Here is a 25,280-nt window from a genome sequence, read left to right on the forward strand (position 1 = left end):
AAAATTCTGATTTTCACAAAACTAACGTTAGGAATTTGAAAGCTCGAGCAGTCGTTCAAGGGTGTGTTGATGAACGTCTAATAAAACAACTCGAAGAAATTTTGTACTGGAAAAAAATCTTGTATCGAGTTATTGCGATTGTTAAAAACCTTGCAATAAGAGGATTGCCATTTAGAGGACATTCTATTAAAATTCATTCTATTAAAATCTCTTGAAAATAATGGTTTGGACATAAAAAACTGTCGTGGTCAATCTTACGATAACGCAAGCAATATGTCAGGTTTATATTCAGGAGTGCAGTCAAGAATTGAAACGATTAATCCATTAGCAGAATATGTTCCTTGTTCTGCCCATTCTTTAAATTTAGTAGGAACTTGTGCAGCTGAATCCGTCACTGAAGCAGTTGACTTTTTTTCTACTTTGCAAGAACTTTATAATTTTTTTACGGTATCAACAGATCGTTGGGAAATCTTAGTGCAAACACACAAGTTTAAGACTTAAGAGTCTTTCTCAAACTCGACATGATGCATGTTATGCGTTACAAAAAGAGTGGCCTGGAATAATTAATGCACTGAACTTTATTGCACAAAATCGTGATGAAAAACCGACTACGCGATCTGAAGCTATAGGACTGAGGCGAAAATTACAGCATCTAGAAACGGCAATTTTGGTTATAGTTTGGAATGTTATTTTAGATCGTTTTAATGATGCTAGTAAGAAGCTTCAGGAATCTAATGCAGATTTATCATCTGTAGTACAAATTTAATGTTCTTTGGCGTTATTTCTTCAAGATATGAGGTACAAACAATACTCTGAATATGAAGAAAAAACAAAAGCACTGTCTGGAGATCAAGTTTATTATCGTTATGATACGTTATGAAAATTCAGGCAGATAAGTCACGGGTGAATGAAACAGTACCTTTATCTGGTCACGAAAATTTTCGCACCAATGTGTATTATCGAATATTAGATACATTAAGCGTACAGTTGGCCGGACGTCAAAGTGCTTATCAGAAACTTTACGAGAGTTTTTAGTTTTTTTGATAATTTATCTGACATAGATACAACTGAATTGAAAAACCTTGGGAATAAATTAGTTAAAAAGTATCCTAATGATTTGGAAGAGACATTAGGAAATGAATGTATTGATTTATAATGTCAGCTCAAAGATTCTCTAGAAAATACGGAAGATTAACGCTCTGCACGAGAAGTATACAATGTATTGCATTTTCGAAATCTTCGAGATGTTTATCCGAATGTCGACATTGCTCTACGTATTTTATTGAGTATTCCTGCTATCAATTGTTCCGGAGAACGATCTTTTTCCACCTTAAAAAGGGTTAAATCTTATTTACGAGTGCAAGTATGGGCCAAGATAGACTCAATGTGTTGGCATTACTATCTATTGAAGCTCAACTAGTTCAAGAAATTGATTACGATGACATAGTTGATGCTTTTGCTCGGACAAATGCCAGAAAAAAGAGATTTACAAATTGAGCAATACATTATTATTTGAGAAAAATGTTTATTATCATTATTCATTATGTGAGAGTTTAATAAAATTTATTTTGTAATATTTATTAATTATATTTGAATAAAATAAAACCTTTATTTAATGACAATTGTGAATCAAAATATATAGAATTTTGTTGTTCGAAAAGGGCGGCGTATTAGACGGGGCTTAGGGCGGCAAAATGCCTAATCCGCCACTGTAAATATATATCACTAATATCATGATTATATATTTCTTGAATTAGAATTCATCACTAAATTCAATACGCAATAGATCTGTATTTTTACCTGTGGACAATCTTAGAGATAGTGTTCATTTAAAATCGAAAAATGAATGCCGAGTTCTTGATAAGAAACCATTTAACAATAGGAAAACTACTTTTTTGAAATATTCTTTATTTTCCAGATCAGAGTGCAAAAAATCTCGTCAATTTCTACAAGTCCATCATCATAATACTATTCAACAGGTTTTTTGGCGAACTGGAAGATCTGAAAGAAACTATGACCAAAACTGGTATTGTAAAACCAGAAGATATTGAAGAATTTCAGAGTGAAATTTATACTCCTGCTATCGATGAAATAAATATTCAGTTTCACAATGATTTCGAAAAATTGACGGTTTGTATGCGACTGTTGTATGATTATTCAGAAATTTATGAAATATTTTTCAAAATCTGTCTGTATTTGCTTTTAGTACCTACAGATATATTGTTTTTCTAAATGTGAAACAATAATGGTCGGTACTTTAATTCAGAGGTAAAATTGTGATATAGTATTATATTCAGAGCCGTTAAATAATTCGTGTTTGGAGCAAACATGATTAGCGAAAGTCCGAATTTTGTGACGTTACCTTGAACTTTTGTATGGTTATATTGATAACTTTTTCAAAGACGATGACCAAGAATCGACAGATTTTATAGAAATAGAAAACACTGGGCAATGAAACTAATCAGTACTGAATATACTCGACTGACAATCGGGCATGCCGATAAATTAGACATAGAGTCCACTTCTACAAATGATAATTCAATTTGATGGGGTTGTAAACAGAGGCGGCTTAAGGCGGGGGCAGTGTGTTCCCCCCCCCCCAAAGTATACACCATGATTTTCTCATTAGAAAATCCTCAACCCAAAGAAGTTCCACTCTTCGGCGCACGAAAGCATATGAATAAAAAATTCGTAAATATTTTTTTGATAAACTACGTTATATTATAAAATGATTTATTTAAAAAATCCCATCTTTGTCGTTACCTATAATTTGCTTTTATTTAATCTGGGAATATTACTTGGTGTCAAGCTGCTTTCGCTGGGAATCCCCAGTCAAGTATCGCATGCAGACGCAGTCTCGCTTCATGTTCCTATATTATTATTTCTGAAAGAATTTGATGTGAGAATAAATAATAGTGTTACATAGTTTTAAAACGCTAAGTAGAAATTCGGTTATCTATTATACTCACATTCATATCTTTCATAGTTTTCTTTAAAAAACATTTATATTATATTGAACATTACGCTAGTGAAATACTGAAGTAGGTAATATACAAAGTATTATTATTATATATTATATTCGTCCAATTAATATTGAAACGAATTAGTCCACTTCTTATAAGTTAATTATATTAAGAAAGGAAACAAGTTTCATCAAATGTTATTGAAACTTTTTTACGGGTTACGGATACAAAGTTGGCGCATTACTCATAATGTATCAGTCATGTCAGGCTTTGGCACTAAGAGAGATAGAGATAAAGGGGGAAATAGGGAATCTGGTTCAGCAAAAAGAAAAAGAAAATTTTTGTTTCTTTAATAAAAGCAAAGTGAGTGAGTAGCCGCAGTGTCAGTGACTGATTTGGGTTTCAATACGGCCACCTAGACATGATGTTTTTCCATTACTTTTGAGTGGTTTTTTTATTTTTCATTTTGTTGTTTACTGAATTGTAAATGAGTAAAAATTTCGGTAACTGTTTTTTAATGTATAAAAAATTGTTTGATTTCAATTTTTTTTTTATTTCATAAACCCTTCTTCTTGAAACATCAGCGAACCTCGCGAAATGTACCTTGCCTACATTGAACGTAGTTCTGGCGCCGCCACTAATTGTAAAGTACTAGATACAGATACAGTTGAAAACTTCCCACCCTCGTGCTTCAACCCCATAGGAGGTGTAAATGTTATCCTTAGAATTTTAAATGAGAAGGGGGGTCAAATGCACATCATTTTGATTGGCGTTCAATTCTGCTTCCAAAGGTACCCTGACTTATTATTTTTTGATGAGCATTTTGATGAGCATTTTCTGAACAGAATTTGGATAGCTACGAATTTTTAAGAGACATTTGAAAATTATGAATGATATTGATTCAAAGATTATTGCATTTCATCAGTTCGGACTTCCATTGTTTAATATGATATAAATTGATTTGAAATCCCTGAAAGAATCTGTGAAAAATCAAAAAAGTTAAAGAATTAAAAAGATTAGCTGGAAAAAAAACAATTATATTAAGCAAAACTGAAATTACAATGAAATAAACGCACTTGCTGCGTAAACGCACTTGCGTTCACGCAGCTATTTTCATCAAGTACTTCTCTGGTTTTTCACATTTTGTCTTCAATAGAGGACCGCCTGCCCGGTACTGACGATGCCCAATAGGCTGAAACAGCTGTCTACCGGTGGCTCTTAAATTGAAATCAATATGGGAATGATTAAAAAGTAGTTATCTATTTATCTTTCATATATATATATATATATATATATATATATGTATATATATATATATATATATATATATATATATATATATATATATATATATATGTATATATATATATATATATATATATATATATATATATATATATATATATATATATATATATATATATATATATATATATATGTATATATATATATTTCGATTTTCAGACAGTATGGGGAACAATAGTTAGTGGAATGAAGGAAACTTCCGATGAAACTTACCGATTCCTCAAGAGTGCCGCGATACTTTGGGACAATCACTTTGCAAGAGTTAAGGAATTACAATCAATTGTGATGAAGGACGTTGCGAAAACGGTTGCCAAAAACAATAGTTCCGCTGAGGTGTAAATCTACATTTACTTAAATTCAAAATTGAAAATTATAGAGAAATTGCATTTCATTTGCTAGAAAGCCTCTCGACAACAGTGAAGTTCGAGACTGTTTATTTTCCATTCTGAATGTGTGGAGAAAGGATATTGAAAATATGATTTTATTTTATATAATGATTCAATAATTTTTAGATGTTCGAAATTGAACTAAATATCGTACTAGAGAAACTCAGGCAAAGTCCAAATGAGAAAAAACTGGAGAATCATTTTGATGAAGCTATCACCATATTAGACAATTTGGAAAAATTGTAAGCATTCCTTATTATATAATTCAGTTGTGAGACTAAAATGATAAGACAAGTTCATTCACAACATTTCATAATATATAAAAAAACAATAAAAATCAACCTCCTGGATAAAGTAACAAAAGCCTCGAAAAGTGAAATTTGTTCCAAGACGAATTATGAAAATAGATACACTCCTACAAATACAGTTACACCTACAGTACCTACAGACGTAAATAGTACCCCTGGTAACCTGTTAAACGAGGTTTCACAAGATCCTCCTTCTCATTCGAAAAAAACATTGGTAGCGTCCACCCGGCGACAAAAACACCTTTAAGTTCTGGTGCAGGTGTTTCCAGTCCCATACCCGAGACAGAGATATCAACTTGCCTAGGAAGCTATGCGACTATATTTCAAGCGGAAATTTACGCTATTTTATTTTGTGTGTAGAGATTGGAAGAATCCAACCTCATACACAAGTCAATAAAAATATTCTCGGACAGTCAAGCGGCGTTGGAAGCTCTTGGCTCCTACCGAGCAACGTCTAAATTGGTAGCAAATTGCTAAAAACGACACTCTTCGATAGTAAGACTTACCAGATTGTATCTGGTCTAGATTCCTGGCCATACTGGTTTGGAAGGCAATGAGGCTGCTGACTCTCTTGCAAAAGAGGGTGCGGCAAGCAGCTTCATCGGACAAGAACCTGTCATTGGCATCGCTTTTGGCTTTGCCAAACAATGATTGGACACCTGGATAGCAAGAAAATTTATGGACATCTGGCTGAATATTCCAGGATTGGCTCACTCCAAGGCGTTTATTCACCCTTCGAAGTTTGCTACCAAACAGTTGTTGGACTACAGTAGGGATGAACTACGATGTCTAACAGGCCTTCTCACAGGTCACTGTCATTCGAATCATCATATGCAGAGACTCAGACTGTCGGAAGACAGTGTGTGTCGCCTCTGTTTGAAAAATGATGAAACAGCAGAGCACATACTTTGTGCCTGTCCTGCTGGGGACCGAATCAGGTTTTTAGAGTTCGGCAGAGCCGTACTCTTACCATCTGACCTGAAAGACCTCTCATCATATAAACTTATTGGCTTCGTTAAAAAGCAGGGTTCATTTGGTCGAGTGTGAATAGGTGTGAGCCTTGCGGGTTGCGGTGGAGGGTCGAATAGACCCACTCACTGTGAACCTAACCTTAAACTAACCTCTCAGCGACCAGCAAATTAATAACATCATTGAAAATGATACATTTACTTCCGCACTGTATATATAAAACTTATTTTGGAAGGAATATCAATAGTAAACAAATACAATTAGAAATAAATTCACAATATCTTCTCAAACAAAAATTTATGATTCAGATAGAAATATTAAGAATCATTAATTTTATTTTATAAGATGAAAAAAAAAGAAGTTTCTATATATATATATATATATATATATATATATATATATATATATATATATATATATATATATATATATATATATATATATATATATATATATATATATATTAATAATGCAACTAATTTTCCCTTATTTTCAGTATTTTATTATTAAATTTCACAAAAAGGATTTGAAGCTTTATATCTTCTATCTGCGAGCGCTTTCGACAGCTGGTCGTAATGTCATCTATTTGTGAAATTTAATATATATATATATATATATATATATATATATATATATATATATATATATATATATATATATATATATATATATATTACAATGTAGGTTTTCACGGATGGTAGAATATGATGTGTTGTTTTTCCGGGTGTTCATCCGTTGTGTACTATTCGATAGTCGACGTTTCGCCATCATCTCAGATGGCATTATCAAGACGAGTTACTGCTTCGCTTCGAGAGGTGAGTTACACCTCTCGAAGCGAAGCAGTAACTCGTCTTGATAATGCCATCTGAGATCATGGCGAAACGTCGACTATCGAATAGTACACAACGGATGAACACCCGGAAAAACAACACATCATATATATATATATATATATATATATATATATATATATATATATATATATATATATATATATATATATAAGAAGAATAAAATATATTGGGATGATAAATATTCAAGATTTTTTCAGATATTTAGATATCAGCAGAAGAATCCCGAATTTTTTTCAGGAATTAATTAATTTGATGATCCAATTTCAAATGTTCGTCAATCATTATGCCCAATCATTGTCAGATATTTGTTTGAAATCTGCTTCCACATCTAGTTTTAAATTATATCTTTTAGCGGTAGGTACATGAAATCAATATAACATCGTCATATATTCGAACTCTAGAAAATACCCATCTTTATCCTTGAATGATGAAGTAATTTCTTTAAGATTCAGTTGGCTTTCAGAATGTAGTAACTTTTCACTTATTAACGTGACAGTGAAGTTTCAATGCTTTTTCTACAAAATTTTAAAATAGACAAAAGAAAAATTCTGCCAATGTGGTGAAAGTATGATTGGTCAAAGTGAACATGAAAATATTATTTCGAAGAGCGTCGTGGACTCTTCCCATAATCCCAATATAAAAAAACGAATTGGTATGTTCAATATTCATTTCAGTATTATTGTTCATTTCATTATTATTTTTTCCAATCAAAATTGTTGATGTACAATACTTACTCAAGCAAGACTTGCCTCTGTGAGGTATATTGCATGTACGTTTGTTGGATATAATTCAGTGTCCATCGTGGTATTAGCCGGGAAAGTAGTTGTTTTCCTACAGACATTAACCAGACCCTACTATTTAGGTACATTGGGAGCGATGAATATTTTGAAATTCCATTTCGAAATATTTATTTTCTTATATGTATGTATCTTTTCTCAATACAGTCTTTATAATTATATTGACTTATAAATTGTGCACATAGAACTTCATCTTGAAAATCTTGAATATGGAGTTTATGTTCCTAGATACAACTCACACTGCGTCTCTGAGACACAAGTACTTCAAAAGTACAAAACAATGATGGACATAGAAATAGAAGTACTGATGTCAGAAATAAAGCGATTTCTTGTTCTACATCCTCCCGATGCCGAGAGGGATCCAAAAAAGCAAAGAAAAAGAGCCAGTCAAACCGTTGAAGTAAAAATTGATCCAAATGAGAATCTAGTACCGAGGCAGATATTATATTGTACATATCAGGTTGATGCAGTTAAGAACTGGATGTTTGGGTCAGTATTTCTAAAACTGTTTAATAACATAACTTATTTGTTTTTTCATCAAATTAGTTGTATAGAATTCTGAGTGCAGCATATGCTTCATATTTTACATCATCATGAATAATTACCAATATATATTTTTATCAAACTAAACTGAAAGCTGAATGTACATTAAAGACGGTGTTACAAACATTTTATTAAAAGTTGTATTCTAATGATTGAAGGAATAAAATAAACGGAACTGAATATATAAATTAATAATTGAATAGAACTGGCCGATACTTGATGAAAATCTGTATTAGAAAAGTAATGAATACAGTTTATAGTATGATTTTCACTATAAAAGGTTTTACAAAAACCGCGACAGGTTTTTCGATATACAATAGCTTCACAAGCATAACTGACGTTATGCTGAGCATGAATGAATAAAGAACATGCTCATTTTGAAGAAACTGTTTCTTTTAGACAAACCGAATATTTTACTTCAATAATGTCTTCTCACAGTATTTTTCATATTTCAGACTCTGGGAAGCAATCAACCAGTATCTTTCGACTTGCAGAACAGAAATATTAGTCGTGACAGATCAATGGATGGAAAAGCAAGCTGAAAAAATCAATGAACGTCTGAAAGTAAAGATCGCCTTTCATAAGCCCAGATATCAAACTACGAAATACACGATTTACGAAAAAAGACTCATGGAGTTGAGGAAGCATTCGAAGAGAATTTCAAGCCACAAATTAGTAAGCTTTCAACATATCTCAGAAATCACAGAAGAATATTCGAGTTTTTAATTATATAAACATATAAAAAAATTATACAAATTATGAAATTATAAAACAACAAAAATTAATTGGCGCTCCGAGGCGACTCGATTGATTCCAGTGGCATATTTGCTTTTTTAGCTGCAGGAAAACCCGGAAAAACCTGCAGCACCACATCATCTGAGATGATGTGCCAATTTCCTTTCTTTCATAGAATTAAATGTAGGGTGTCTCCAGAGGCTCTAAAGAATTCAATATATTGCCAGAATATTTAGTGACACGACTATCGTCAAACTTAAACCAGTCCGTTTCGTGTTTGACCAAGGCGTAATAATTGCCAGATCCAAAGCCAGAACCACAGTGAACAATGCCTGCATGAAGATTATAATAGTGCATCCGCTATACATGTTGTCTCAGAATAGTCAGTTAATTTGGCGCATATTTGGCAAAACAGTTGATCATCATCCGCTAAAAGTTCTATTTTCAGATGATTCAATAATAAGCTTTGCACGGACTGGTTATCAATCATATTAGGAAACGCTATTTGAAATTCTAGAAAGTGACTAAAGTTTTTGCTACCTCTTGAACATGTACTACAAAGTAAACTAGTGAGGATTTTTCCAACAAAAGATCTACAAACACAAGACGAGGTAGACAGTACAGAATCATTCAAACCAGAGCGGTCAGGAGTATTGATTCTGCAATTTTTCTGCTCACGAAGAGTATTCAACAAAAACCCCAATAATTCCAAACAATCGTCTTGTTGTCCTATCCACTATCTAGTGGACTTCAAAGACTCTAGGAAACTGGTTAGTGGGAAAGATGATACATTCTCATCAAACCGCAGCTGCATGAACAGGTGTTTGAGTTTGGTGAATAACTAGGAAACACTCTCATTCTCGTTCATCGTTAAAACCTCGTTCTTGAAATTCTTCGTCATGAACAACACTTGTAAAATGCTATTCATATAGCAAGTGTTACCTAAATTATTCAATCCAAGTTTTTTTTCACAAGATGTTGAGGACAACTGCCTACTGATTCTTAAGGAAGAACATATTCCACAGAATCTGCATCAGAACCATTTCTCAAGCTGCAATCGATCCTTCCAAGTGATGGAGGGTTTCGTAGAAGGATTGATTCGGGTCTTGCTCCATGAAAGGAAACCAAAACCACGAGGACTGCAGCTCCTATTTGGGGGGCAATAATGTCCTATGTTTATTAACCGCACTGAAAAAGAAAAGGATAAATCACTTGCGAATCAACCTTGAAAGGAGACTGATGAATATAAACATGTCTCGGCTTGTTTTGAAGAGACTTTAGTTCCGTACTGGAATGAGGGCGATGCATGATCTGAACAAAATTATGTGCAGGAGAAATAGTTCCAAGGACCGAAGCAGCATTACCACGTTAAATAGCAAAACTAATTATGTCTATCAAAAAAAGAGGTAGAATGGTAATCTTTCGTTGCTTGGCCTATTCCACTTCCGAATTCATGAACGAATAACAGAAACTGCGGGCCATAAACACCAGACGTTTCAACCGCTGCTGGATGGAACAGATAGATATTACCAAGATTTTGGTATTTTACTCGTTTTAATTTTTTGCCCAGCAGACTTCAAACTTTTAGCTATATAGGAAGCCACAATAGTGTCAACTCAAGTGAAGTCCCATACCACAGGTTTACCGTATTTACATGGTATGAGAGACATAACATTCTTTTTTTTTTAGAAGAATTGTTGAAATGATAGTTGTAAATATATGTATGCTTAAATATATGTTCAAAATATGTTTTTCCGTTTAGCCTGCGGCTTGAACCACCGACAGACACATCGGCCGATTGACTGAGTGAACAAAGCAGCCACGTCGAACCGCGTGGCTACCGACCGACTAAATGTTAGTAAACAATTATAAACCGACCACAAACAAAGTTCGAAAAACAATAAGCCGACCGAAGATAATGATAAAAAGTAGGACGGAATGTTGGCCTAATTTCTCATATCTAATCTGTAATGGATTACACGGCGACCAATAAGCCTTTCATGCGTCGAATAGCCGCTAAATTATGACGTATCCATTACACTTTGAGTCAAGGCGTGATGATGATTAGCAAACTGCCTCGAAAGGATACGTGAAGAAATTTTCCCTTAACACTTTTGTTTGGCGTGGATCGCGTCATGATCTTAGCATTAACATTATCCGACTTGACATTGTGTGTGTGTTTATGGGAGTACACAGGAGTGTAGACAATCGTCTGTGTACCAGAAAGATCCACTAACAAATGAGCAGTCGCTCCAGTTAGGTCATCGAGTTGGTGAGTGGGCGCTGCAGCAAAGAAATCCATCACGTTCGTCTCTGGGTATGTAGAGAGAGAGAGAGAGAGAGACATGTGCATTTCACAAAATTTCGTCTGCTGATGTGTGTTTATCTGCCGAATACCTACTCCAATGCATTGGTGGAGCCGGTGCAACATCATTCGCTACCTCTCTAGATAGACATTGGACAAGTCTGCACTCTATAGAGTTTCAAAGAACATCGGTATTTAAACCCATCGAGTTGGGAGTGGTGATTAGTTTGCCTGTCAAGGCAAGTAGCGCTAGTGAGACGCTACCTCTTGAGATAAAGAGTGCACTTGTCTGTACTCCACGAAGCTCCAACGACCACATCCTGCTCGTATCGCCTTCTGCTAGAGATTGGAGTGTGGTGGTGTTGCCTGTGACACCCTTAAGTACGCCTCCCAGATTGTATTTGAGGAGTTGGCGAGCGTTTGTTATATCAGTGTACATCGAGTGAGTTGGTGAAAACATATTAGATAACATGTATTCGTGTGCTAAATCTTCCACTCGTAGTGGTAATCTTTGTCAGCATCAACATCAGATTTGCCAAGGAAGTCCATCAGTGAAACGAGTGGGAATCAGCACTCTACATTGTGGAAAGAATGATAATGAACTCTGATTCACATAATATTCATTATGTAAAAAATAAGGAAAGAGATAGTGGGATAATGGGGTATGTTATGTTTCACATTGACATAGTATGCTACTCTTCCTCGAACACTCAAATCACAATAATGAAAGTGAAGTGGATCGGACTCCCATCACAATTAAAATCATATTAAAGTAGAGTTGTGAACTCAAATGTTATTTAGTAATCCATTGCTTGAATCAAGAATATTCGAGAGAACAGTAAGATGGTTGAAAAACGAGCTGCAATGTTTAAGATGTTGGATAATATCAGTGTGAATAAGGCAGATAATGCAACAGTGAATTGCCTCTATTGATTATTTGAGATGGTACACAACCTGTAATAAATGTTGCAATGGCATCAAAATTATCAGGTGAACAACAAGTTAATATTAACAACATTGATTTTGAAGACATCCCAGTGCTTCATTTATGATCTGAAGAGTACTCCACTGATTTTGATATCAATGAAACTATTGAGATTGCTTTCAGTAGAGAGCTTATACAGGCTAAACTCGAAGATGAGCATAGTCTGATAACTCTGGAAGATATTCGAAGAGCTCTTGTGGGTCTAAAAAATTTTGTTGCACCAGGTCCTGATGGGATGAACACTGGTGGAAAAAACTACCGTGCGCCCAACTCCATCCATATATGACAAGGACGGAGAGAAGCCGGTTCCGGACTGGTTTTTTGAGGGACGGGCCCTCTCTAAGACCTGAATCAATTCCCGCAAGACATCTGTTACAACATCGCATTAGCTTATCTTGCATATGTTTAGATGTCTTCGGTACCTGACAAACGAGTGGGATGCCTTGAATAACTAATACCACTCTGGCGGACTCTCTTCAGCAAAACATCTGGTTAAGCTGAAGTCCAAACAGAACTGGTCACTTCCAGTTCCCTTTTTTTCTGCATCTTAATGTTGCTAATATCCGTAACGCTCTGAAATAATAGAGGGTACAGCTGTGGAATCCCTGGAAACCAGAGTCATAAGGTCACTCAACTGTTATATATAGATGATACTGAACTTCGTGCTTCTGGATATCTCCATCAGTCCTTGAGGCTGGTGGCAGAGTACACGCATGCTATCGGTATGGAATTCACAATAGACGATGCAGGGATTACGAAGAGATTATGCCGGGACTTGGAAGAGGATGAACAGCTCGTACAGCGGAACATTCTTCAGCATCTGGATGCCAGAGAGACGTATAGTTTCCTCGAAATGGAACAACACTACCCACAAGAGGTTATCTCAGTGAAGAACTCTCTCCACGTGAGGCAGAAATCTTGGCCGGATAAATGCAGAAGGTTGTCATTCTCGGCTCATTGCGTCTACTCAGGATTTATGATTCGCGTAACCAGTGATCAGACCTCATTATGTGGGGAGTTGTATTTGGTTGATAATGCTGGCGCGCCCTTCCGAATTATCGGGCCTTCGGGGATGGAGTTCGACAGAGTCAATTTAAAAAAAAAATAATAACAATAGAATCAAGGATGGTCACCTGACATTCAAAACCTATGGTGAGTTGCACCACCACTTACTCGAACAAATGGTACATAATCGTACCGGCAGCCCAGGCACATCCTAAAAAAAAGCACTGCCGTGGATCTGAAAAGCTAACTAAGCCCCCAATAGATTTCACATCAAACTTATAATAGAAGATCGATGTGATACACGCTGTATTTGTTATTTTCTTCGACGAAAGTATTCGTTATTATAAATACTCGTTAATGAGGGTTTGTTTATTTTTTTTTTTAATTTTTAACACTATTTTACTTTTCACTACCTGAAGTATTCATTTGAAAATTATGATATTCCAATTGTAGGCAGCTGAAGAAGAAATCCAAAGTCTGCGGGAGCTCAAAAGTTTGAATGACCAAAAATTCGCAGATGTCTGTAACCAGTTCACATTGAAAAAAGTGGAAATATTGAATGAAATCAAGTACTTACCAAAATCACACCTGATTCGCGGGCGTTTTCAAGTCGTCCATCCAATGTTCAAGAATCACGAACGAATGTTGCAGAAAATAGAAATAGATTATAGAGAGAATAGTCTGAATTTTCTGGAACGTTTAAAGATATCTGACTACAAGTTTATCAAAGCATCAAAGTAAGTTATTTTTTGGTTCAAGAACGTAAATACTGAAAGGTTGGAAAAAATAACTTTGTAAACGCAATTCTCCAACTATATCCGTGAAGAACTGGTTCAAATTTCTTTTTCACTCATTATTCCAGTCGAAACTTTTGGAAGCAATCATTGTTTCCAATATGTTTTTTAGCCGTGGGCTGCAGATTTTTATGTCCGACGTTTCGTCTACTACTGCGGTAGATATTATCAAAGGCGATGTGGTAGTGCCCGAGTTGGTGCTCGAATTGTTGTTCCCGTTGTTGCGAACGCATTAACTGCGATGCTGGTATTTGACTCGGGTTTTATATTATCATTATTGGGCGTGGCTTGGTTTCTTTTGATTGGATTACCTGAGCTTGTTGTGTTCCTTCGAAGGCAGGTAGCCAGATTTCATTAATGTTCATTGCCTCTTCTTTTCTATTGATATTATCTCTGTGTTTTTCAATTTATATTGCCTCTTGTATATCTTCGAATGAGGTAATGTCGGTTTGCCCGAGTCGACAATTTCTCTTGTGTTCAGAGACACTTTTTTTCGTGATTCCAACCAAGACCGACCAGCAGCTACAAGGAATGTATCATCTTCGCCTCTGGTAACAAGAATATCCAAGAAGACTAGAGTCCTTCGGGTTTCTCGTTCCATTGTGAATTGGATTTTTGGGTTGGGAGAGTTTAGATGTGATAGAAAATCTTTTATTGTCCCTTTACCAAGTTGCTATTCCACGAACAGATAAATTCTCTCTAGAAAAATATCTGGTCAAGGCGGGAATCGAACCCACGGCCTTCCGATCGTGAGTCGTGCGCACTACCACCGCGGCCAATTCCACAACCAAAGCACACTGATGTTTTGGTGGGTATTTCCTGAACTGATGAGATACGGCATAAAAAATAAATGACTGTTTTGATGTGAAGAGAAACTGATTTCATAAAAGCAATGCATGAATTTATTTTGCATATAGAGTATCTAGATCAATAAAAACCATAAAAGAACTTATTGTTTTTACTTCACCAAGATTTTCATATGCATCATCTACAACTGACGGTGTAAGGCTGAAATTTATTTATTACTTCAGGACTATAAAATCACATTTTTGAGTAGTATCATATCATTTGCCAAAAATATATCACAGGCTTGCGTTCTATCATTGTTATACTATACTTTTTGCAATATCGCCGTTGAAATTACAATCGTTGAAATTACAATATTCAAATTATTTATATCACTTAAATTTTTATTTGAAAAAATTTTGTGTCGACTAGAAGCATCTATTGATTTATTTGACCTCTCAACCTCTCGAAATTTCTTAATTTGATTCTATTAGAATAAAAAGAATAAACAAAAAAAATAGTATTTCTCTTCTCAGTCCAATATTCAAGCTGATTTTCATTTCATTTCAAAAGGTTCAAACATCGAAGGAAATATATACACAGCTGGTGGCAAAAATTAACCTATATTTGAAGTTGTATAGTCATCCTTCAAATAATTCAATAAATGGAAAAAATGCATGAAATCAAAGTTTTTCTCATCACTTTCACGCAGACCAGGTTCGTTTATAATCATTTGAAACAAAACAGCTTTGTTTGAAAATGTATTATTTACAGGTCTGAATAGCAAATGTGGTTTTAGTTGTAATAGATTTACAATGTTTCAAGCGCATTCACCATCCTACTCCAGTTCATGAGAGAATATGAATGAAAAAGTACTTCATTGAGAATATTACTGAGAGTTGCATGATTTTAATATTATATGAAATCTCTTTCAGGTTATTTTCCGAAGGAGGTAATTTCAATATTGAGGAGTTAGATTCGCTACAAAAAAATCTAAACAAACTAGAGCATTTTGCAGAAACTGCTATGCAAAAATGTATCGATGAAGAGAAAGTTAAATACGGAAAATACTATTCACAACTATCAAACGTTCACACTGAAATCGTATCAAGGTAAGTATCAAATCAAATTGAGTAATCCAATTACAATTGAAACCAATCACAATCAAGTTAATCGACTTATTCCTGAAATAATCTATACATATTAAAAATATTAGCTGAAAAATAAAAATTATATTAGAAAAAAAACTGCAATAAAACGAAATACAAGCAACAATAAGAAATTTAACTATTAACAAGGAATGAAAATTAAAAATTATTAACAAGAGATGAAAATTGAAAGATTCCAAGCCAAGTTACTTCACGATGTTTCGATTATTAGTATCCACAATCGTCTTCGGGTAATGACTGGACTTATTTCTCCGAGATCTGACTATTTATAGGTCATTCGAGTGCTTCCACCTATCCCCTCTCCCCTCTCTCCGCTTCATCAGGAGCTAACCGTTTGGCGGGAGTTATCGTGTTCCGCTTGATTATAGGTTTCCATATAATGCGTATCTCTACGCTAGCTTGGCTAAATGCATTGTTAGACAACATATATGCGGCTTCTTTAAATTTTCTCCTAAACCTCCTTGTAGATGATTTCAGCTTAAGACCGCTTGATGTTATGTTGATTAGTCCAAACATTCTCTGCTATTCCTGATTTCTCCTCGCTGTGTGTTTTTTTGTGCTCGGCAATGCGAACTTTCAATGGGCTCTTAGTTTCACCGATGTATGTTTCTCCGCACTCGCAGGGTATCCGGTAAATGCAATTCTTGTAATCGTGGTCAGCCTTTGGCGGCCTGGTTTTCGTGGAGCTGTTACGCATAGTGTTCCCAGATCTTAAGCAGGTTCTGATGTTATACTTGGACCCAATTCTTCCTATCCTTTCGGACAATCCTCTGATGTAGGGAAGTACAAGTACTGGTTGTAGCGGTTTCTCTTCCTTGTGAGGCTCTTGCTGTTTTTTAGCCAAAGTCTGTTCCACCATCACTTTGGAGTTACCATTCCGCTGAAGGTCATTTTTGATGATGCCTAGATCCTTCTCGAGACCTTCCATTGTTCTACACAGCCCGAATGCACGATCTACTAGAGTCTTGATGATTCCTCTCCTAGTCGATTGATGGTGGTAGGATTCCTGGTTCAGATACTGTGCCGTGTGATTGGGTTTTCGGTATACAAATGTTTCCCATTTAGTGTCCGTCATCTTCACCAATACCTTTAAGAATGTCAATTCGTTATGTACTTCTCCATTGTGAAAGTGATGGAAGGACTTAAGTTGTTGATGTGCTTCAGGAAGGTGTCTAGTTCTGTATTCCCATGGTTCCATATTATGTATCTGTTTTGACCCACAATGCTCAATGCTCAATGCACACAAGAATTACAGTAACTCTTGTGAAAAGATAGGATGAGAAAATAACTAGCTAGATGTACTGTAGACAAGACAAGATTTAATTCTAACTGTACTGTTACAAGGTTTGAAACTTAATAAATTGAATTTTACACAAAATGCAATGTTTCACAGCGGTAGGTATTTTAGAGAAGGGGTCAGATTGGTCTTTGGAGGGATAAACAAAGAAACAAAGATAATAGCGGGTAACTCCCAAGATAAGGAATACAAGAAATAATTGAAAATGTACGGGTTGCTTGAGAATTTGGGTTGAGTATTTAAGGTATTTGGGAATATTGGATTTTATGAGCATAAGTGGATTAGAAAGGCCCGTAAATTTGAGACCAACTGGAAAACCCCGATTATAAATAATGAAAAATTAAATAACTTAAACAAGATTAGTTAACAATACATAAAATGAAAATAATGCCATAAAACAATCTGTTTTGTTGTACAAATTTTAGAGCTGGCAACTTTAGGCTAAATACTAAAAAATTGAGATTCACTTGAAAAACATGATAACCTCGACAGTAAGATCTTGAGACCGAACAGTATCTCAACCAGACTTGGGGCTTCTTCAATGGCCAGAGTTTCAAACTATATGTTGGCTATAACCGGTGAAAGTGGCGATCCCATTGGCAGTCCCTCATCTTGCGTAAAGAGTTCGTCCTCCATTTGGAAATAGTCGTTTCGTACACAACATCCTAGTAATTCCATGATCACTTGTATCGGTAAGTTTGTTCCATCTTTCAGGTCCCCATGATTTGAAGTGCTTCTTCGACAGGAACGTTGGTGTAGTGGTAGAGGCTTTCCACGTCGAAACTGATTAGTTGATCCTGCTCTGTGACTTCGATTGCCCCTAGTAGTTCGACAAAATGCCTTAAACTCTTCATAAAAGATGATGGTTTTTAGTCAGATAGTCAGATCTCGGAGGAATAAGTCCAGTCATCACCCGAAGATGATTGTGGATGCTAACAATCGAAACGTCGTGAATTAACTTAGCTTGGAATCTTAAAATTTTCAATTTCATTTCTTGTTGATAATTTTTAATTGTTGCTTGTATTTCATTTCATTGTAATTTCTGTATTTTTTATTAATATAATTATTATTTTTTAGCTAATCTTTTTAATTTTTATAGATTCTTTCAGATATTTCAAATCAATTTATATCATATTCGACAATGGAAGTCCGAACTGATGAAATATACTACGAAACATTATCAATAACATTCTAATAAACATAAAAACATATATTTTGAAAAGTTATTATCACTCAAAAGTATACAACCATTCATCTCATTTCAATCATTCAGTAGTTGATATTTTGATTGTATTACCACTGCTTGTAAATTCTATCGAATATCAATTTCAGTAACTCTTTGAATGATATCTAATCAGATGACCACAAAGTTTAACTTGTATGATAAATTGATCAACAGAGTTTCCTTCATTAGCCTTTTCTACCCTCAATATTCCGCCTCTGAGCGTTACGATCCAACTTCTGTATCGAGACATCGCATCGTTGGTAACGTTTCAGGATTCTATAATAAACATTCGAAGATATATCAGATTAGTTTTGAGATAAGTTAGGAATACAGGTTAGTTTGGAGCTCAGAAAACGACGTGGTTAAAAGTGACAGTGAACAAGTGAAATATGGTAGGATTATGTTTCAAAGTGAGTGGGTCTATTGCTACTGCAACCAGCGAGGGTTCATTATGGCTTACAACTATTCAAACTCAACTGTTCAGCTGCCAAAACTTTTCGAAACGCTTAAAAACGGAACTGACCCGCGGGGCAGGCGCAGAGTGTGCTCTGGTAACAGGCATTGAAATTTCCTTATGAAGGATAGTTCACTCCAAAGTTGACAGACTATGGTACATTTTCCTCAATCTAGTGAAGATCTGAAAAGCCGTAATTCTGCGACTACCTTCGTCGGAGCAACACAAATGTGTGACTTGAAAAGTAATTCCCTGTGATGTGTTTCAGAGAGTCTTTCTTTCATGATAACGGGTGACCAACTATACCCACCAACCAAGAGATGCTCTCCTAATCCTCCCAGATAATTTGTAGCTACCCAAGCCGGAATGTGCAGTTCTGGTGTTGACCTTCAACTGGAATATTATATACGGCAGCCGTGATTGGATTTTGAAGAGATTCCAGTCAATTGGTCAATATAGAGGTTGTCGAATGTTCAAGGTGCAAGATTCCCACCTCAATAATAACAGGAACATTTCCATTTGAAGAAAATTAACTATAAGTCAGTTATGAATGATAACAGATTAGATTCAGACATGCTTTTGTCGCCTTTGGTTTGGGTAAATCATTGTTTGGTCATGAGTGTTTGCAGACCAGAGCGATGTGAGTTCGTTTCCTCTTTTGATGCAGGTTTTATTTCTGCTGCTCAAGAATTTGGTGCAACGGAGTTGGAGAATTAGGAATTTCTCCCTCTTCATTTGATGCTACAGGAAGGACAGTTGAAGTCGTTGAGTCAACATCCATCTTCTCTGTAAATTCAGAGTCGGATTCTTTGATTACTTTAGGGTCCTAAAAGGTTTTCCGCTCTACCTAGGACAGTCCTTCAAGAAAGGGCCCTGCATTACCACGATAAAGCTTTCCACGAAAGGATGTCGCCGACATTTCGAAGGTCCCGTTAGTAGCACTGTGAGTTTAGAGTAATGAATAGTCCTATTATTCTCATTTCCGGTGATGTTACGAGGAAGTAGGCTGAATTTGCTCACCATTCTTCAACCCAAACTAATACACATGCGAAAAGTAGCAAGCAGTTCAAGCAGTGAGACAATGAACAAAGAAACAAACCCCTCCTGTCAAACAAAAGGAGTGGGTGCAATAAATATAAGATGTAATTGTATGAGAAATAGTGAGTTGATTTGAATGTGGTTGCCAATGCTATTTGGTGAACTCCCATTGTCTGAAACAAAGATGGCTTTGAATCAGTTCGTTCTTTCCTTAGAAATTGCGCCTCGCAAGTCATCAATTAACAATGTCCAGGCCCCATATCGGGAGTTGGATGATCATTGGGTCTGAAAATAATGTACCCTGAGTGGGCACAATGAGCCAAGAATGACAACCCTTACCATTTTCCTGAGCGAGATCGTCAGGTAAGTGATCATTGATCACCACCCTGGTGAGCCATGATGAACTCGTCAGTTTTCTGAGTGACTGCGGGTATTCATAGATGTCGTTCCAAGAGAATTTCACCTTATCAGCTGACGGCGGATTATCCACAACACGAGGGGGCTCTTGGAATAAGCTAGAAGGTTTCTCGCTCAACCTAAAGTTTTTCGCGATACTTCTCATTCGCCCCACTAGTGGTCAGCAGCACGTCTTGGCTTAAAGTGTGATGAATACGTCGTAATTTGGCGGCTATTCTTCGCACTGTGGGCGTGAAAGGCCTGTTGGCCGCACTGTAACTCATACACATTGGATACGAGACATGTGTTGTCGTTAACGTGATCTCGTGTATGGACCTATCAATCTTCCGAAACGTAAGGCCGGGATTTTGTGTTTCCGATTCGGAAAGCGATTGAACGGTGCTGTACACGACGGTGTTAATTTGTCAGATGTCAGCTTTTTCTGTAAGTACACTATGAACCTCTACATCCAAAAAAGCCTGTTCTTGTAGCTTCAAGGGCCTAATTCTGTGGAATGCCCTGTGTATTTTAATTATCTGTATTGTTGACATAATGCGAGCCTCCTCTCCAGCCGTGCTAGAACTGTCCCTTTCACCACTCCGTTAGCAGACTTGGGAGGAGCTATATACCTCTGCCGCCGAAGATAAGATACGTAATCACCAAGGTTTTGGGCGTAAAAGGCGGCCTTCTCCAGATGTGTTTCATACCACAGAGCATGTATTATCGCCATGTATCCTTTTTGCGCGGACTCACTTCTCTAATGAGAATGCATAAGGGGCTATCCCTCAGCTCATGAGTAAAGTCAAAGTATCCGTTGTCATTGTCAGGGTTGTCATCGGAAGGTAAATTATCGTTATTATGGGCCCTATTGCCTCTTTTCCCACAGGAATAAACTAAACCATATGATGATACATTATTTATTTGAGTTCTGAGTGATAAATATTTTGTGGTCAACTGAAGATTTTTTTATAATGATAATTTCCTTGAAACCGATAAAATAGTGAGAAAATGTATGGCTAGGCCACCAAAACAAAGTTTTATAGTAATACAACGCTTCTTCTCAACATCGGTAAAACAATTGACAGCGATAAAACTGACAGCCATAAAGTTAACTTCTAGGTGTAATTATTTTTCTTGAATTATACCTGAGTCTTCTGGGGCTAGTTCTGCACCACTCTCACTCTCTCACAATTTCAATCACTGTCGCTATACATTATTCCGTCTTCATTTTAGTTTCAATAAACTCATCGAAGAACTTGAACATAATGAGACAATTGTGGAAGTAATCAAAAAACTCCAGAAAATCATTAACAATGAGGATATCTCAGTTCAGACCCAAATCAAACGTATCGACGGCGAAATCAAAAATATTATAGAAATAGCAGAAGAAAATGTAGGAAATGAAGAATACTTGAATTCTTTTTCTGAATTATTTCTAAATATTATTGCCGATATACTGAATTTATATAAATTCCTGGAACCGTCGAAAAGAATTGATACATATCCAGTTTGTAAGTATCTATAAAAATAAACTTTCAAAAAACAATTTCGAAGTTGAAGACCTCCATGGATGAATGTCTTAAAATCGATTATTTTAATACCACAAACGAACATAGAACGAATAGTAATTTCAATGTACTCATCTTCGAAGGATGGCAATCAATTCTGAAACTATTCATTTCGCTTGAAAAAATTATACCTATGACCTTTTTTTTGAAAATCGTTGAGATGAACATAAATGGTTGATATCTTGGAAATGTTCAAAATGGGATTTTTCTAATTTTTGACGAATATTTCCTGCAATTTGTATTGCAGTATTTTGTTCACTTTATTTACTAGAAAATAAACATTTCCAAAATAAAATCTCGGAATATCAATCTCACAGAGGTTAGTCTCGCAGAGGTTTCTCGTTCATTCAGCAGCTGAATGCTGCTGAAATTATTCAGCATGGTCCTGAAATGAAAAAGGCCAAATGAGTGTTTAGATATGTTCAGTTTTTATTATCAATTTTTCAGCAAAATACATCATTTCCCAAATAATTTGGCAAATATATTATTTTTGGATGAAATATTCCGATACTTTTCATAGAACTCTCTGTGACGGACATAAAAAAAAACTTCCATTTCTTCAACAACGCCTTTGCAAATATCTAAATATCAAAATTTGTTTACTATTCAACAAGATGAATAAAAATGACTATTATTAATTTCAGAATAAAGAAACCTTAGACACGTGTTTAAGTGGAAGTGTTTTCAGTTGAAGTATCACATTGTAGTAGTATCTGTTAAAAGACTTAGTCTGACGTTACACATGTTTTTAGGTTAGACATTAGATTATGTTTGGTTTAATTTCTAGTGTTGTTTTGGATATTGTTACCAGAATAATCTGTACGTTATTTCAAAAGAATAAACAGTTCATTTGTACACGCGATATATAATCAGAATAATTTCAAAACTCAATATAAAAATTTCTCTTTTATTTGTTTATAATCATTCAATTATTCAAAAACTTTTCAGTTTCACTGTACTAATAATAAATTGACAAAATTAATAATCTACAAATCTCAAAATAATGAAATGTGTTGATAGTGAGAATATATAACTGTAACGAAATTACTTAATTAGTGATTGGATTTACATATTGTCATTATTATTATTGTTATCACAATTTCTGTTGTTATTCAAGCAGTTGTAATTTGGAACAACGGAAGATCCTATATATTTTATTCCACTCCAGTTAATTAGTCATTTTAGAGTTGAGTCAGACACACGTCTGACTTTTGATTCATTTTCCGCTGTTAAACAATATAGATTATAGGGAATAACTATATTTTGCTATCTTTCAAGAACAAATATATAACCATCATCAAATAACTTATGTTTCACTGAATTCAGTTATATACTTCTCAGTATTTTAGGGTTTTTAGGTTTTCAACTTCCCACAATATGAATTAATCCTGATCAACAGAGAATTTGCTTGAGTGTAATAAGAGAGTTCTCCCCAAAAGTTACTGCATAATATAAAGCTTTCAAAAGTTAAATTAGTTAGTAACTCATTCATAAATTATGCATATGATATTTGAAGTATATTGATATAATTAGCTTTCTTTACAATAGCTGAAGTTTCGCAAAGCGTTCAAATCATACAGTTCTTCGTCGAAAACATCTCGATTGAAAATATTCAGATTCAATTTGACAAACTTGAAAAAATAAGATAACCAGATAATCTATCACATTCGATAGTCTGAATAAACCACATACCCACAGGTAGTTTTCTGAGAACTCAAATCATATTTTCATCTTCAACCTCAATAGCAGACGAGAAGGTACAATATTTCCTCAGCTAAGTATCAAATTTCATTTTTTCAATTATCTATTTTATCACAAAAAAAATGTATGAATCAGTTACTGACTAATTAGACTCTTCAGATAGTTATATTACACAGCAACTTTTCCAGGTGATCTCATCAACAAATTTTTGGTAGAAGAAAAAAGAAGTTCTCAAGAAGAACTACCTTAGAAGGAGTTCCGTGGTGGCCGTGGTAGTTGACGGACGTGCTGATAACGTCCGTATTCAAAGAAGATACGCAGATGCCATGTGCTATCATGGGGCTCCTTTTCGTGTTGTGTTAAATATTGAAATGTGTGAGTGTCTAAAAAAGTGATGAATAAATGTCCCCCTTCATTCACGCCGGTATCCAGGCCGGGGTGGTTCGGATAACCACGTAAAGGGGGCTGTATATGTGGAAAAATCCAAAAGGTCTCCCAAGCAGAAGGCGGCTTCAAAAAAATCAAATTATTTTCTTGAAAAAAAAAATCGACAAAAAGTGGGTGGCAGCATTGCTTCGTGCAAGACCGCTGCGCTCCCCGACGAAGCTCCTGTCAACCGACAGGAGGAGCATTGCTCATATGCGCCTAAAGATAGGAAGCAACGACCATCCATAATAGAGAGAGAAAGAACTACCTTAGAGATGTCCTAATTAACAAAAAAGGAATTTGGGGTGACATTTACAGACCACAATAACTTGTGTCAGTGATAGGTTCACCCGCTTTAATCTCTGGAAAATCTCTGGAAAAACGTCGATTTGAGTCACCGACGATACTGATTTGATTCCATAAAAAGTGTACAGAGCCGAAAACGAAAGAGGACGAATATCTTCAAGGCACATTTGTTGAGAAAAAAATGCAAAAACAGGTCGATTTTTAATTCAAGGGTGTAATGTTTCTATCATAACCTCAGCTGTCATTCCTTCTTCCCCGCTTCTTGGTGACCATCACTCCTGGAATTTGGATGAAAATAGTACTGAGATATATTATTTTAAAAAATGATAAGAAATTCATCCATGTGAACATTCACTATGTAACTTTTCATTTTGGCGCCCTCTTGCAACTGTTCTTTATTTCAAATTGAAGCACTTCATCAGGAAAATATTGTTGAGAAATCATGAAAAGGTTACAATTGAAAGAATATTCATTTTATGAAAGCAAAAAACTGAACAGTACATTATTCCACCGGTAGATGTTCAAATATGTCTCTATAAATTACCATTCATAAGTATAGGAAATTCAACTACAGGCAAATACATTGTTTATCTTAGTAATCATTAATGCGACTTTATTTTGGTCATTGTCATATTAATTATTCTTCTAGTAAATTATTGATGATTTTGTCGATTATCACTTTTTCTTGATTAAACTACGAGCAATTTGGAATCAAGTTGAAACTATCATTTTTTTTTGTACCTTGGGAGCTGTCTGACTTGTCCATTTAGTCCAAGTCCCCAGGAAACACTGCAGCCTCTTGGGCTTATTGCGTTTGTTCTCCCATCTTCTCATGACACCCATTCCATCAGTCTCGTTTCCTGTACTAGTTTGTAGAGGTTCCGTGTTGGATGTTCGACATATTCTTCTGGACGTAATTTCATACGTCCATATATTGCCTGCCTCCTGTGATTCAGTGCCTCACA

The 25,280-nt window shown here is 35.4% G+C and overlaps 1 protein-coding gene across 5 annotated transcripts in view; it reads left to right on the top strand.

Moving 5' to 3' along the window:
* LOC111514063 (uncharacterized) overlaps window positions 1-25,280 on the top strand; it is a 75,350-nt gene that overhangs the window by 10,031 nt on the left and 40,039 nt on the right. For 3 of the 5 annotated variants that reach the window (XM_074177851.1, XM_074177855.1, XM_074177853.1), the window contains 8 exons: window positions 1,919-2,130; window positions 4,428-4,601; window positions 4,781-4,896; window positions 7,811-8,071; window positions 8,581-8,800; window positions 13,609-13,892; window positions 15,671-15,847; window positions 21,548-21,825. In XM_074177851.1, the coding sequence (XP_074033952.1) occupies window positions 1,919-2,130; window positions 4,428-4,601; window positions 4,781-4,896; window positions 7,811-8,071; window positions 8,581-8,800; window positions 13,609-13,892; window positions 15,671-15,847; window positions 21,548-21,825 (1,722 nt within the window). The remainder of the gene's footprint in view (window positions 1-1,918; window positions 2,131-4,427; window positions 4,602-4,780; window positions 4,897-7,810; window positions 8,072-8,580; window positions 8,801-13,608; window positions 13,893-15,670; window positions 15,848-21,547; window positions 21,826-25,280) is intronic. The other 2 variants (XM_074177854.1, XM_074177852.1) reach the window with 2 other exon arrangements.

This window comes from Leptinotarsa decemlineata, unplaced genomic scaffold, assembly GCF_025532065.1.
Source record: "Leptinotarsa decemlineata unplaced genomic scaffold, Ldec_3_MD MMD2_tig00003308_RagTag_RagTag, whole genome shotgun sequence".
NCBI lineage: Eukaryota > Metazoa > Arthropoda > Insecta > Coleoptera > Chrysomelidae > Leptinotarsa > Leptinotarsa decemlineata.